This window comes from Carassius carassius, chromosome 14 (genome assembly GCF_963082965.1).
Source record: "Carassius carassius chromosome 14, fCarCar2.1, whole genome shotgun sequence".
NCBI lineage: Eukaryota > Metazoa > Chordata > Actinopteri > Cypriniformes > Cyprinidae > Carassius > Carassius carassius.
In genome coordinates this window covers 15195940-15210856 of record NC_081768.1, presented here as the reverse complement: position 1 = coordinate 15210856, position 14917 = coordinate 15195940, and the positions used below count along the sequence as shown (strand labels likewise).

At 36.8% G+C, this 14917-nt stretch overlaps 3 protein-coding genes across 4 annotated transcripts; 1 reads left to right on the top strand and 2 right to left on the bottom strand.

Moving 5' to 3' along the window:
• Positions 1-230: 230 nt before the first annotated feature.
• rhoua (ras homolog family member Ua) lies at positions 231-4910 on the bottom strand. Of its 2 annotated transcripts, XM_059566306.1 has the most exons (4): positions 4784-4910; positions 4311-4664; positions 3411-3469; positions 231-2048 (listed from the first exon to the last, which is right to left on the bottom strand). In XM_059566306.1, exons 2-4 carry the CDS (start codon positions 4558-4560, stop codon positions 1596-1598), a joined length of 762 nt encoding a protein of 253 aa, XP_059422289.1. In that variant the 5' UTR covers positions 4561-4664; positions 4784-4910; the 3' UTR covers positions 231-1595. The 2 variants fall into 2 exon arrangements, with proteins under 2 accessions (XP_059422289.1, XP_059422288.1); XM_059566305.1 differs by having other exon boundaries at positions 4311-4845.
• A 1934-nt stretch (positions 4911-6844) lies between these two features.
• Positions 6845-10473, top strand: pdcd2 (programmed cell death 2). The gene is made up of 6 exons (XM_059565527.1): positions 6845-7248; positions 8819-9058; positions 9151-9294; positions 9378-9478; positions 9577-9690; positions 10094-10473. The coding sequence occupies exons 1-6, from the start codon at positions 6933-6935 to the stop codon at positions 10256-10258; spliced, it is 1080 nt and encodes a 359-aa protein (XP_059421510.1). The 5' UTR covers positions 6845-6932; the 3' UTR covers positions 10259-10473.
• Positions 10474-11081: 608 nt separating this feature from the next.
• Positions 11082-14769, bottom strand: tbp (TATA box binding protein). The gene is made up of 8 exons (XM_059566302.1): positions 14635-14769; positions 13935-14064; positions 13103-13434; positions 12868-12955; positions 12599-12690; positions 12325-12492; positions 11960-12054; positions 11082-11853 (listed from the first exon to the last, which is right to left on the bottom strand). The coding sequence occupies exons 2-8, from the start codon at positions 13986-13988 to the stop codon at positions 11774-11776; spliced, it is 909 nt and encodes a 302-aa protein (XP_059422285.1). The 5' UTR covers positions 13989-14064; positions 14635-14769; the 3' UTR covers positions 11082-11773.
• Between the last annotated feature and the right edge of the window lie 148 nt (positions 14770-14917).

Genomic DNA, 14917 nt, shown 5'->3' with positions numbered 1-14917 from the left:
AACAGATTGGAATTTAATTTGATGCCACTAGTGGTGCAGGAATGTACAAATTTCACCTATAAATAGTGCCATAATTGCAAAGGCATAAAGAATCTAAAATGTAATGTTGAAGTTTCATGCAAAAAAAAAAGAAGAAGAAAAAAAAATTTTCTTGTCCTAACAGAAATTGAAAAGCCAACCATTAATGTAAAATGTCAACCATTATAGTTTCTGGTTGAAAACTTTCCTTTGAAAATGTGCAACACATTCTAATGTTCACATGTTTGGGGTTAGTATGATTTTAAAGCAATTAATACCTTTTATCGCATGTTAAAAAACTTATAATTCAAAGGGTGTTCTTTTCACATTTTCTACAGATATATTAAGCAGCACAACTGTTTTCAACATTGATAATAATAGGAAATATTTATTGAGCACTAAATCAGCATAATAGAATGATTTCTGAAGGATGATGTGACAATGAAGAGTAATGGCTGCTGAAAATTCAGCTTTGTCATCACAGGAATAAATAATATTTGAAAATATATTAAATTAGAAAACAGATATTTTAAAAGTGTAATAATATCTTACAATATTACTATATTTAATGTTTTTACTGTGTTTATTAAATGCAATGTTGGTGAGCAAAAGAGATTTTATAACAAACAACAACAAAAAATCTTACAAACCCCAAACTTATGAACATTAGTGTATATTCCTATAAATACCCAATAACGTCTGACTCTGAAATGCACTGAAATGCTACACTTAAAACACTGTTTTTGATGAAGCTCAAGGTTCAATGACCAGATACACAATCCAACTGGCCTACTAAGTGTACTTACTTCTCAAAAGACCCTGACCTCACAGCATGTTTGGATCTGAACTTAACTCCAAATGTAAACAAGACAGCCTGAAGAGATGTGCCAGCGTCATGCTGTCTCCAAAATGGACAATCATTCACCCTCAGAGGACAACAAGGTAAATGTCAGTGATGTCAAGTTGATAGTGTGTCCAAACATCTGCTTGTACTCTACATCACACTTAATGCTTTGACAGATACATGAAGGAGCACTTAAGTATATCAGACTGAACCCACTCTGGATCAATAATCCTCCAAGACGAGGGAATAACAAAGGCAAGTAATTCCATTCTGTAAGCAAAAGAAGTGTTAAAACACTAACAACATGCTGAGACCGACCAGGTGGCTTTTCACAGTGTCTAAATGAAGAAGGAAAGTTCTGGCAGTCTAAACTAGATCTTGAAACTAGATCTTAAGTCCACTTGAAACCCTCTTCAACAAGAGATAAGGTAAAGAAAGACAGATAACTCTCGTCCTGAATTGTTCACATGAGTATCTGAGGTTAACTTGGGACTTTCCAAATGAAGAGCAGATCCTAAAATATAGCGGACAACTTTGTGTCTCTATGAATCTTTCCATTTCATCACAAAAGCTGGCCGATCTTTTCTAAAATGTCCGATTAATTTCACAGCCTCGTGTGCTCATGTTAATCCACTAACACAGTCTCATAAAGCAGATGGATCTGTGTCCATTTCTATCCAAAAAAGCCAGTCTAACCGCATTCATATCAACAGTATGCAATCATATCTCACGTCTATGCCAAACAGCAGTATTTCTTCCACCAGGACTCAGAGAGCTTCCTCATTTTATCGGGCGTCCGCTTCTTCAGTCTTCTCTGCTGCTGGCTGTCCGAGTACTGGATGCTGGCCACTATAGCCGTGTCAAACACCTCCTTCAGGTTCTTCTGAGTGAGCGCTGAGCACTCCATGTACGAGACGGCCTGTACTTCCTCAGCACACATGCAGGCCTCCTGGGGTTCCACCGGCCGCTCCTTGTACTGGGCCAGTTGGATGAGCACTTTGACATCTTGCCGCAGGTCAGCCTGAGTGCCCACCAACAGTATCGGTGCCCTCGGGCAGTGCCGGCAGATCTCAGGCACCCACTTCTCCCTCACGTTCTGGAAAGAGGAGGGACTTACCACACTGAAGCAGAGCAAGAAGACATCAGCATTGGTGTAGCACAGCGGGCGGAGCTTGTCAAACTCATCCTGCACAGAGTAAAAAAAGGTTCAGTAGAGGTAAGCTTCTTGAAGAAACTACGACTTGTTGTTTTGGATTATTCAAAGTAGTTTATAAAAGGGCAAGTATTTATACTGTTAATTTATTAGATTCCTTAATAGTCATGATATAGACTTCCTATGCCTGTCAGAATGACTGTTTGTAATTTTGTGAAGTTGTGCAGTATTAAAACAACTGTTTTCTACTTTATTATATTTGAACATTTAATTTATTCCTGTGATGCAAAGCTGAATTTTCAGCAGTCATTACTCCAGTCTTCAGTGTCACATGATCTTTTAGAAATCAGTCTAATATGCTGATTTGGTGCTCAAGAAATATTTCAGCAACAGTTGTGCTGCTTTTGGTGGAAATATAAAAAGTATTCTAATAAAAAGTAGAATAAAAAAATCTTACTGACCCAAACATTCTCACATTAGTCAACTGGACACATTCTAAACCATCAAACAAACAATCCCATTTCATAATTTATATGCAAGTGTGTTGTTACAAATTAATTTAGGCATTACAACATTATAATATACAAACACAGATATTCAATTTGAATTGCATTTAGTAGTCGTGATATTAAATTACTATTATTTTTAAAGATTAACTTTAAGTCAGTGCTACATGATGACAAATAAATGTAAAAATAAGGGAATAGTGCATGCACAAATTTATATATAAACTAAAACATTTCTGTAACTCTCCAATCAATGTACTCTCTTACTCTTTATCTGTTTCTCTCTCTTCTCCCTTCCTCCATTTCCACTGGCATAAACAGAACTGATCCAAATCTCTCTTGGCTTTCCTCCCTTCACTGTCTCCTCTTAGCTTGCTAAACTCATCGAAAACAGAGTGATCTCACATTTCCAGTGACTAACCCCAGCTGTATCCCGACTGAAAGTAGTTCTCCCTTTCCCTCGGATCAAGCCCAATTCATCACAATTAGACTGCTTCCCATCTGTGTTTCCCTAGAGCTGGTTTCCCCCCTCCCACAAAGGAAGAAACACTGACTGACCTATAATAGCATGTTCCCATAGGTTGAAGCTTATACTTCCTTATGATGCCTGGGCTGCAAACTTCAGCTGAACTTTACCAGAAACCATTATCATGAGTAAGCAAAACAACACTAAATCACTTTCTCTTATCCTACGGACAGGCAACCGTATGACTAATTAGGAAATGACTCGTGGGTCTGTCTGTTTACAGTTAAGAGACGACTCTTCGACCAGCATGTGTTTGTGCAAACAATATGTCATCCTTATACAGTGACATGATGTACTTGCACTGCCTTGAATGTGTTTGGTTTGTTTGGGTCTGGCGGTGCTGAGTGGGTTTACTGGACTGACCTGACCGGCTGTGTCACAAAGCTGAAGTTTCACAGGCTTGCCATCCACAGCTACAACCGCTGCAGAGGAGATGAGAATCAATTTGACATTTTATCCCTTTTCATTGGACATTATTAAGACACATGGACTTTAACAAATGAGACTGAAATGGGCTGGTGAACTTGCTGGCCTGTCAAAAACTCACCACAAAAACAACAGACAGAAAACAATCTTGTGGTCATGTGATGAATTAAATTAAGTCAATGGCAAACTGCAATGACTGGATCATTCTGTGTCATTAAATAATAATAATAATAATAATATTATTATTATTATATAATTCTATATATATATATTATATAAACACACACATATGCATGTATATATTTAAGAAAAATATGTTACGTATATATATTAAATATATTTACATATGATATAATTTATAAATATATACATGTATAAATATATACATGAAAATATTTTCTAAATATATGCTGTATGAGCGTGTCTTTATATATACCTAATAAATATACACAGTACAAAAACAATATGTAAACAATATGCTGGTTTTTGGTTCAAGCTTGTCATTAGCTGGTGCAAGCTGGTTATTAATTCCTAATCAGTATTAAAACTAATCAGTATTGCAGTACTGGTATGATCAGCTGGTAGCTGGTTTATGTGGTCAAAAGATGGTCTACCAGCGGTTTGGACCAGCCAATGACTGTTTAGATCAGTTAGCTAACATAACCATGATCCAAAAAGCGTTAGCACCAGCTTTTTTTTTTAAATGTATTTCTTTATTTTATTAAAATTTAGATTTATGGTTTAATTATAAATGTGTTTACATTTTTAAAATATATGTTATTTATTTATTTATGCATTTATTTATATTTAGTTGAATTAAACTGGGGTGATTTTTACCTGCAAAGTTGTCAAACGCTGTTGGAACATACTCGGTGGGATATCCATTTGTGGTGTAGCTCACAATGAGACTAGTTTTACCCACTGCACCATCACCAACCAGCACGCACTTCACCCTGCGCTCCGCTGCCGCCCCGAAGCGGCTCTTCACCGCGGATGATAAATCTCTGCTCCGGAGTCTCCGCGGGGGAACCGGCGGCACTGCTGTACCTGGAGCCGGCTTGTATTCTCCACCTCCCTGCGGAGGCATCGCCGAAGACACGGACCGTACAGCGGTTTCAGAGAGTCAGCTCACTCGTGAATGAGAAAGCGGAGCACCAGTCTCCGATTTCACCGCGGCGTCCATTTAACCTACTTTACAAAGAATAAAAAAGTCCGCTAAAAGCTACATTTCAAATCAAGAAGTGTTTGCTTTATCTGGTTATAAAACAAAACAACTCTGAAGCAAAAATAAATACAAAGCCCACACGTACACTGCCGTTATACCCTCATGAGGCGAGCCCTCCTCCGCCCCTCTCTAAAACTGATCTGAGTGAGCACTTTACTCTCAAACACCGCGGCTGTGTCTCAATGCCTAGTGCACCGCCCATTCGACCGCGTTTTGAGGCGCGCACAGCTTTTTTGGCCGTACACAAGGTTGCTGACTGGGATTTGAGACAGAGCCCATGACATCATCCACTCTGAACTGCATTCATCCGTGAACTGAAGTTCAGCAGACCTGTTGTCATTACTGATAAACTCAACTGAACTGGCGCGAATACACGCGTCAGCATTTGTATTTGTGATCAGTGATGATGTCCTTGAAATTCAAAATGGTTAAAGTGCATATATAGCCTACACTTGTGTCCTTTGAACAATATTTAGTGTTTATTAGGCCTATTTACAGTACAGACCAAAAGTTTGGACACACCTTCTCAGTCAAAGAGTTTTCTTTATTTTCATAGTCATGAAAATAAAGAAAACTCTTTGAATGAGAAGGTGTGTCCAAACTTTTGGTCTGTACTGTTTATATATATATATATATATATATGTATATATATATATATATATATATATATATATATATATATATATATATATATATATATATATAAGAACTGCAAAATGTGAATATTGGCAGCATCATAAATCTCTTAAAATTCTTCAAGTAGTTAAGTTACGTCTTTGCAACTTTCTGTCAATGTAAAATATCGTGACCTCGTTCTATGTACACACACACACACAGATTGCATATAAACACTCTTATGCTACGTTACCCTGGACCACAAAACCAGTCTTAAGTGTAAATTTTTCGAAATTGAGATTTATGCATTATACTAAGCTTTCCATTGATGTATGGTTTATTAGGATCGGACAATATTTGGCCCAGATACAACTATTTGAAAATCTGGAATCTGAGGGTGCAAAAAAATCTAAATAGTGAGAAATTGCATTTGAAATTGTCCAAATGAATTTCTTAGCAATGCATATTACAATTCAAAAAATAATCAAAAAATAAGTTTTGATATATTTACGGTAGGAAATTTACAAAATATCTTCATGGAATCCTATCTTTATTTAATATCCTAATGATTTTGGCCATAAAAGAAAAATTGATCATTTTGACCCATAAAATGTTTTTTTTGGCTATTGCTGAAGCGTGATTTCACCAAGTACAACATGCTCCTGGACCAACATCCTTGATCCTTGAACAACATTCCAATCAGAATTGAGATATAACTTTTCAGGAAATATCTGTTTTAGGCTTACAAGCAGGGTAAGGTGCTTCTTCACCCATGTTAATCAGCTATCATTTCAGAATCAGAATCAGAAAGAGCTTTATTGCCAAGTATGCTTGCGCATACAAGGAATTTGTTTTAGTGACATAAGCTTCCAGTACACAGAGACAACAACACACAGACAAAAAAAAATTAAATACATGTATGCAAATAAATAAGTGTATAAACAATTGTGCTATAAATGATAACGGAATAGGATTGAGTAAGATGCAGGGATGTACTAGGATGGAGGGGTAACAAATAAATATAAGGATATTGCACATTTTTATTGCATAAGCATAAAAATGATTTTTCCCACTTATTTTAGGAATAAATTATGGGTAGGGTTAGGTTTAGGGGTAGGGATAGGGTTAAATCTATATGTTTAATAATAATGGGTTAAATCTATATTTTTAATAATAATAACAAAAGATGTTGATCCAGACACATGTCGTTCTTGGCAAAATCACGGCGACCGCGACTTAAGACTGGTTTAGTGGTCCAGGGTCACTCATTCACTCACAGACAGACAGACAGAAACTTGTGGGACCGAATAATTTTTTCGCCATCTATTGGACAAATGCTGAAACTGGTTTAAATTCCCCCAATAACAAAATGTTTCTACATACTTAAAAAATGCTTTCCACTCTAATAGTAAATATTAATATAAACTAGTAATAGTGTTAATTTATATAATAGTAGGGAGTTTTATCTACACTTTGTGTGTTTTATTGCTCTGGCTTCTTATTTTCGTGTGGAACTATTGTCGCAGATCTTGTTTCACCCGAGACTCAGTTTCAGATGAACAGACACACGCACATTTTTTCGAAACCTATAGCTTTATATGCACACGAGAGTTTGACAGATGGCTGCGAATACAGTGAACGAATCCAAAACAAACCGTGAGGTCGTGTTGGGCTTCTTAGAGGAGGCAGAATCATGGCAGCTTCTTAGTAACCAGTTTCCAAGTAAAGTCGGAGGGAGACCTGCGTGGTTGAGCCAAGTGGATTTGCCAACAGTGTCTGAGTTACAGTGTGACAAATGTAAACTTCCAACAGTGTTTCTTCTGCAGGTCTACTCACCAATAACGGAATATGATCGATGTTTTCACAGAACACTGTTTGTGTTCTGCTGCAAGACACCAGCCTGCTATACGCGAAATGATAACAAGTGTTTTAAAGGTAATGTATAATCGGTCATATTTTGAACAGAGCCTTTTAATGTTTTTATGTTTTCATATTTTAATTATATATTTACCTATTTTTATGTAAAGTTTTATTAAAGTGAAAATTCTCTCTTTTTTTTACTAATATGCTCATGACCTTCCAAACCCCTTTGAATTTTTTCTAATGGAACATGAAAATAGATATTTTGAAGAATGTTGGTAAGTACAATCAGGGCCGGCCCTGACCAATTTGCTGCCCTAGGCAAGATTTTACGTGGCGCCCCATGCATCACAGCCCATTTCACCCTGTCATTGTGTTCATGATTTAGCATATATATATATATATATATATATATATATATATATATATATATATATATACACATACATACATACATACACACACACACACACACACATTACAGCAGAACTGTTTCCAACACTCATAATAAATCATCATATAAGAATGATTTCTAAAGGATCGTGTGATGGACCGGATGTCACATGTGACACTGAAGAATGGAGTAATGATGCTGAAAATTCAGCTTTGCATCACTGAAATAAATGATAATTTAAAGTATAATAAATTGAAAACAAATTATTTTAAATTGTAATAATATATCACAATATTACATTTTTTCCTGTATTTTTGATCAAATAAATGCAGGCTTGATGGGCAGAAGAAACTTCTTTCAAAAAAATTAAAAATAGTAATGTTTCCAAACGTTTGGCCTATACTGTATCCCCCCAAAACTGCACAACTGTAGAGTAAAACATTAATAAAAAAGTGATAATAAAAAATGCGTCTTAAAACTGACATGATTGTACAAAATCACAGTCTGTGGACTCAGAACTCAGACCAACTGCTAACATTAGGTTTAAGGTAAAAAATAACTGCCATGAAATTATAGTATCTTAGTCCTACGCAATAAATTGTTCTTTCACTACATCTCTTTACCTCTGTCTTTATCCTCTTCTCTTCTTTTTGGCACTGTATCTATCTCAGACTATGCTCATTTATAATGTGTCATGTAAATTCGGCCTTCCGTCACAATCAGGAAACTTTCACCGTGTCTAGAACTGGCGCGAGCTGCCAGGCCCGTTTCTACGAGCTGTGTGTTAACAAAAGCAGTGCTGTCTACATTGGATGCGGCGTCGGACACGCTACACAACAAATTACCAACAACTGATCGCGCGCGCTCTGTTTCGGACGCACTTCAAGCACTCGATGGGCGGGGGAAGATTGAAGAGCCGTACTTTTTTTTTTTTGCTTTATTTGGTAGTATTTCGAATTAATGGTTTTTAAATAGTAGCCTATTATAAAAAATAAATATCACTCGTTCACTCATTCTTGCGCCCCTATGGATGAGTGGCGCCCTTAGCATTTGCCTATACCGCCTATCCCGCGGGCCGGCCCTGAGTACAATGGAAGTGAATAAGTGCCGAAACATTCAACATTCTTCAGATGATCTCCCCTTTTATTTTCCACAGAATAAAATCAGACATTTAATTGTGGCTCATAAATATAAGCTTCTCTATAACATAGGCTTAAAATCACAGTATTCTGTACTATCCCACAATCCCAGTGTTTAGATGCCAGCTGCCAAGAAAAAATGATTTCTACCCCTTTGATCCTCCACCTGATGAGAAGCCAAAGCAGCTTGTGAATAAGCATCAGGTACTGGACTCTGGGCTCAAACTGTGCAGGCTGTGTGGTTGTCTGGGACAGAAAGCCTGCTCTCGATGTCACTCTGTCACATACTGCTGTAAAGAGCATCAGACCATAGACTGGAAACAGAGACACAAGAAAGAATGTTCTAATGAGTGTAAGTAAATGCAGGACATGTTATGCATTATTTCAGTCAAGATCGGTTACCTTTAATCTGTTTGCATGTTGTGTTCGTATCTGAATCCACAGCTTCTCAATGCTCTGAGGAGCTCAGTTCATTTCTGTTTCCTGAGTGGGAGCTGGTTACAGACCCAGAAGAGCTTCCAGCAAAAGATGAGGAACTCCATGAAGCCCACAGTCTGGATCAGGAGAGCATGGCATGCTTAAATAATGGTACACCTTTCAGATCAGATTTGGCAGCTTGATATTTCCACATCTTGTCAAGGAATAATAATTTAGTTTATTTATTTTCTCAGGTTTGGAGGACAGTGAACTTGAAAGTATGGCCCTTCATGAAACACAAGACTCTAAAGTGTTTCAGAAGTTCAAGAAGCGCATTGCTAATGAACCACAACAGGTCAGTTACAAAGTCATGGCCTGAAGAGCAAATGCTGGCCATGGCTTTTGTGTGTTGTGTGGTTAAACGGCTGTGTGATTTGTATATGTATTTTTAAGGTTTTGCGGTATTGCAAAGTAGGATCTCCTCTCTGGGTGTCAGCTGAACATGTGCCACGTGAGGAGGATGTTCCAGAATGTCAATGTGGTGCAAAACGTCTGTTTGAATTTCAGGTAACGTAAAGTGTATATGTTAAATATAAAGAGCACATAGTCATGACTCATGCATACACTACTGTTAGGGTCAGTGAGATTTGTTTTGAAAGAACAAGGATGTATTGAATTGATCAGACATATACACAAAAGATTTCTGGAAAAAAAAAAATTAGGCTACACAACTGTTTTCAAAGTGTATAATCCTAATAATTTTTTCTTAAGCAGCAAATAAGCATATTAGAATGATTTCTTAAGGATCATGTTACACTACTGGGGTAATGAATGCTGGTAATTTAACTCTGCCATTACATCAGTAAGTTATTTTAAAAAAGGAAACCATTTTTAAATTGTAATATCAATCAGTCATAAATGGCATTAGATGAATGCATTGCACTGTTTAAGGTGTCACTGTCTATTTCAGATCATGCCTCAGTTACTTAATCACCTCAAAGTGGATACGACAGATGCCAGCATAGACTGGGGGACAGTGGCCATCTATACCTGTGCTGACAGCTGTGACCAAGGCACCAAATATTCTGCTGAGTTCATCTGGAAACAAGACTTTTCAGGAGATCAAGCAGTGTAGAATTGGTCTAGTCAAATGAACTAGAATTCAGACTATTATGCATGAAAAACCACATTATAATAAAGGTTTTGGTTATTTTAAGGCACGGACATACATTTCTTTCCCTAAAAGGTCTTCACAATAAGCATTACCAAACATTAAGGCAATTCAGACAAAGTAATATTTATTTTTTGATTTATCAAGGATGCTTTAATCAAGTGAAAGTAAGTACTTTTGGAAAAGATTCAAGCAAATGCTGTTCTTTTAAACTTTCCCCTCATTTAAGAATCAAATCTAAGCCGTACAGCCGTTTTCAACATTCATCATTTTTCTTGAGCAGCAAATCAAGATGTTAGAATGATTTCTGAAGGATCATGTGACACTGAAGACTGAAGTAATGGCTGCTGAAAATTCAGTGTTGCCACCACAGGAATAAATGACATAATATCTACTGAAATAGAAGTTATTTTAAGTTATATTTTACGGAATTAGTTCTACTGTTTTTTTTTTTCTTAAATCAATTCAGCCTTGAGAAACTGGTTTTCAAATCATTAACAAACATTGTATTAACCCTAGATCGAAGGGTAGTATATAAACATTAACACATCAGTTTTAAATGAAGCCTGTAATTTCTAAATTCAACATCTTGATATCCTGCCTTGTTAGAATATGGTTTAATTAGTGTAGTTCTGGTATGAAATCCAAAATAATCACACACTAATACGGATTCTCCTCACTTAAAAGTAATTTCTGTTGTCATCATAACATTACTAAAGTAAGATGTAATCTCATTACTATTATTAAAAAAAAAAAAACATTGAAGTAATACTTTACAATGCAGTGATAGACTGAAGTTGGCAAACATTTATTTGCATTCAATGTAGCAAAGTAAATTAGTTACATAGATGAAAGTATTAAATTAAGATGTCAGTGCTTTACATGGGGCTATTGGGAGACCTAGTCTTCATACAATGAAATGGCAATTAAATCCGTTAGATCTGTCAACCAATCTCATTGAAAACCGTAACTTAAAAGGCCAAATCCACATGATGACTTCAACAACGATGATGATTCGCAAACTTGTTTCCAAAGCGTTGTTGGAAAATAACCTAAATGCACTTCTTAAAACAAAAGTTCCCCTTGCACTGATCAACATGGACATTGCTTGCTACAGACTGATTCCTCTCACTGACAGACAATCAGAAATGCAGTACATAAAACCTGCTAATAAAGGGAATGTGTAAAAGTATGAAATTAACATTTTAACATCATAAAACCATAAAAGAATTCAAAACATTAAAATGTTCGGACATAGTTAAAACAGTATTTTGAAAACCAAATAGCAGGTGATAAACATTTAAAAAGGAAAAATTTCCACTCCAAAAGGCATTTTATCCCTCAAATCTGTTGACTTTCTGAGTGAAGAAAATGTGTCCTCCATATTTACAGGCTTAGAAAAGAAAATAAAACTGCGTAGGTCACCCCAGACATACTGGTGGGCTCAGGAAGTAATTTACCAGTGATAACAGAACAAGATTACGTAGTCTTCCTGAATCCTTTCAGGATAGGGTATATATTCTCAAATGCTTCATATATTTCTCCTCTAACCTTTGCACCTGGAAATAAAAGAATTTTCATTATGCAACTTCAGTAATGACAAATAATATCATGCTAGAACTGCATGGTATCGTTTTACCATTTTAAATACAACAATAATCTCACCTGTAAGTACAACTTTTCCTGAAACGAATATTAAAAGGACGATTCTGGGTTTGATCATTCTGTAGATTAATCCCGGAAATAGCTCAGGTTCATAGCTGGTGAAAAAGCATTAGCAGCATATTAGTGTTGTAGTTTTTCCATCTCCTAGTCAGAATGCTGCGCACACTTGAATAAAAGATCAGGAAATTGCAAATACATCAGTGTAATAGTAAAATACACTCAATTAACATAACCTAAGTGGTACAAACAGTAATGCTGTAAAATAATTAAAATTTATTCAGAACTAATAAGGCACACAAAAGTACTTAATTTAGTTTGGGATGTGCTATATAAACAATATTAATAATAAATAAACCCAGACAAACCTGCTAAACTGCTGGTGTGTAAGCACCAGGCCCTCTAATCGGATGGGAAACTTGACGTCGCAGCTGCCAACCATGTTCTGAATTTTGAAGTCTAAGAATTTGGCAGGAAAACCCAACTTCTGCACCACTCTGGCATACTTTCTGGCTGCCAATCGAGACTGTTCCTCACTGCAGAAGTGAGTGCACACAAAAAAGGGAAACTCACACACTGCTGTTTGTTCTACAAGTTGTGCGAGGAAAAAAATGACAGCAAATCCACAGAAGGCATTCGTACCTTTTGGCTCCTGTGCACACCATCTTCCCTGAACTGAAGATGAGTGCTGTTGTTCTGGGTTCTCGTATTCTCATGATGACGGCAGCAAAACGCTGAAAGTGTTATTGATGGATATTTGTGTTCAATCATTACATAAACCGTTAATGTTCAGAAACATCTATTTGTGATCTACTTGAACTAATCTTTGCCAAAAGTTTCCACAAAAAAAAAATACCACAAAGGAAATAAAATCAAATGGTCTAAGCTTAACCACTTAAAACTAGTCTTACCTTTGGATTATATTCAGCATTTCTGGCTCGGAGTGCTATCGTCTTCAAGTCAAGTTTGCACCCCAAGTTCACAGTAGACACAATATTCCTTAAATATAAAAAATGTATATACTTTATTTTTCATGCATGTAATACATAGAAATTGTAGACTGCAGACTAAAGCATGAAGTACACTCATGATATGATCACTCAGATGTGTTTAACAGGATTGTGTGATGACAGCTAAAGAACTCACTGTAACTGGGGGACGATGCCAGAGCTCTCTGAGGCCGGTGTGGCAGGGGTGATGGGGGTCATAGGGGTGAGTGGTGTGGTATAAAGTGGCGTGTTGCCTGGGAGTGCTGTTGTGGTGGAGACTTGTGAGTGGTAGAGCTGGGGTGTCTGGCCAGAACCTCCCACCATCCCACTCTGCTGTTGTGAGGCCGCTGCTTGTTGTTGTTGCTGCTGCTGTTGCTGTCGCTGCTGCTCCTCCAGAAGGGACAAGCTGTTGGTGTTCTGCACTGGCTGTGGTGTAAGACCTGAGCCATACGGCATCATGGGACTGAAAAGGACAGGCGTCATGGATCCCTTTGAATAGATGTGAGAGGACTGTTAACTTTGTGCTGATGCACTGAAACGGTTTTGATTAAAATATCTGTATTACGTAAAAGCTGGAATATACTACGTCTCCTGCACATATTTAAATGTAAATATACAATAAATGTAACAGTTCAATACTATACTAACAGACAAATAATGTAGCCCAAGTACAGCTAAATATTTTCCAAATAATAAAACAAACATATTAACAATATGAACTGCATAGTATAATGTGGTGCTTTACACACACACACACACACAAAAAAAACTATTCATATGACATTTTTCTAGAATGATGGTCCCTTGCACAAGGACATTAATATTTGGGTTTCCGTTTGAAAACACCTGGCGTAAAGTATGGTTCCCTAGTTTTTCTCTGCATTTCTTGTCAAGTGTATGATGCCTAATATTTCAAAATCTGTGCAGAGTTTAAAAGCAGTGTAGTGTATTCCAGTGTATTTAATCTTACTCAGCAGTGCATTACTCACCTGCGGAGATGCTAGCCCTGGAGGAAAAGGAGGTATGCTGTTGTTCTGCTCCATATTGACAGCTTATGAAGCAAAACAACTAAGTAGTGATTTCAGGACTAGCTTGAAGACTCCAAAAGCTTTAAAAGAACTGTGGTGAAAAAAAACACAAACCAATCTAACAAACACACTTTTACACAACAGTGTAGCACTATGTCTTCTGAGAAACTTGCTTACGCTGTAGACATAAATAAATGTGTGCATATATAAAAGAGGGGAACATAATTTAATGGTTCTGTGGTAAAATGAAGACTGCGCAGGGTCATTAATCGAAGTTCACAGGGAATATACATTTAAAGTGAACTTAAAGAGCATATAAAACGTGTCAATGTTCACACCAAGAATAGGGTAACGTTGGGAAATGTTGATGCTATTGGCACTGCAGTGTGGCTCTACGAAAATTCTAATCATTGTTACATCACATGAACAACGCCGCTTGACATGACAATTCACATTCAACAGAAAGAGACGCCAGAGCTGACAAATTATCACAGTGAAGGCTTCGGCGCAGAATCAAGCCAAGCGTGCTTAACGTGGCTAGTTTGTTGAGCGAATCTGTTCGTTAACAAACTCAAACAGTGTATACTAACGTTACATATATATCAGCTCTCTGCCGAAATGGTGTAATGGATTGTATATGAAAAAAAACATCCAAACAAACCGTTAATTCACAGAATCGCTCAGGCTGGCAATGGCTTCGTGCGGAATAGTTCCAGAAGCGCAGGTAGCGCGCAAAACATGAGATCTCCACAACAACTTCCGCCGACTTTAATAATGCGCTTCCGGTGCATTATGGGTTCACATCACTTGTTTGCACTATTTTATATTCATTGATATTAATTTAAACAGCACAAAAATTGTATATTGTAAAATGAGGAAACCACTATGTGTTTGCTAAATAAAATAAAATAAGTACATGTAAAAATAAAAAAAGTGCTAGAGTG

Bases quoted from the DNA above. Each gene is read 5' to 3' on its own strand.
- rhoua (XM_059566306.1), bottom strand. From the start codon at position 4,560: ATGCCTCCGCAGGGAGGTGGAGAATACAAGCCGGCTCCAGGTACAGCA. The intron at 3,470-4,310 runs GTAAAAATCACC...TCTCCTCTGCAG, and splicing joins AGCGTTTGACAACTTTGCAG to CGGTTGTAGCTGTGGATGGC. The intron at 2,049-3,410 runs GTCAGTCCAGTA...TACTCTGTGCAG, and splicing joins TTTGTGACACAGCCGGTCAG to GATGAGTTTGACAAGCTCCG.
- tbp (XM_059566302.1), bottom strand. From the start codon at position 13,988: ATGGAGCAGAACAACAGCATACCTCCTTTTCCTCCAGGGCTAGCATCT. The intron at 12,956-13,102 runs GTGAGTTCTTTA...TTTATATTTAAG, and splicing joins GGCATCGTCCCCCAGTTACA to GAATATTGTGTCTACTGTGA. The intron at 12,691-12,867 runs GTAAGACTAGTT...TAACACTTTCAG, and splicing joins ATGCTGAATATAATCCAAAG to CGTTTTGCTGCCGTCATCAT.
- pdcd2 (XM_059565527.1), top strand. From the start codon at position 6,933: ATGGCTGCGAATACAGTGAACGAATCCAAAACAAACCGTGAGGTCGTG. The intron at 7,249-8,818 runs GTAATGTATAAT...CCACAATCCCAG, and splicing joins TGATAACAAGTGTTTTAAAG to TGTTTAGATGCCAGCTGCCA. The intron at 9,059-9,150 runs GTAAGTAAATGC...CTGAATCCACAG, and splicing joins GAAAGAATGTTCTAATGAGT to CTTCTCAATGCTCTGAGGAG.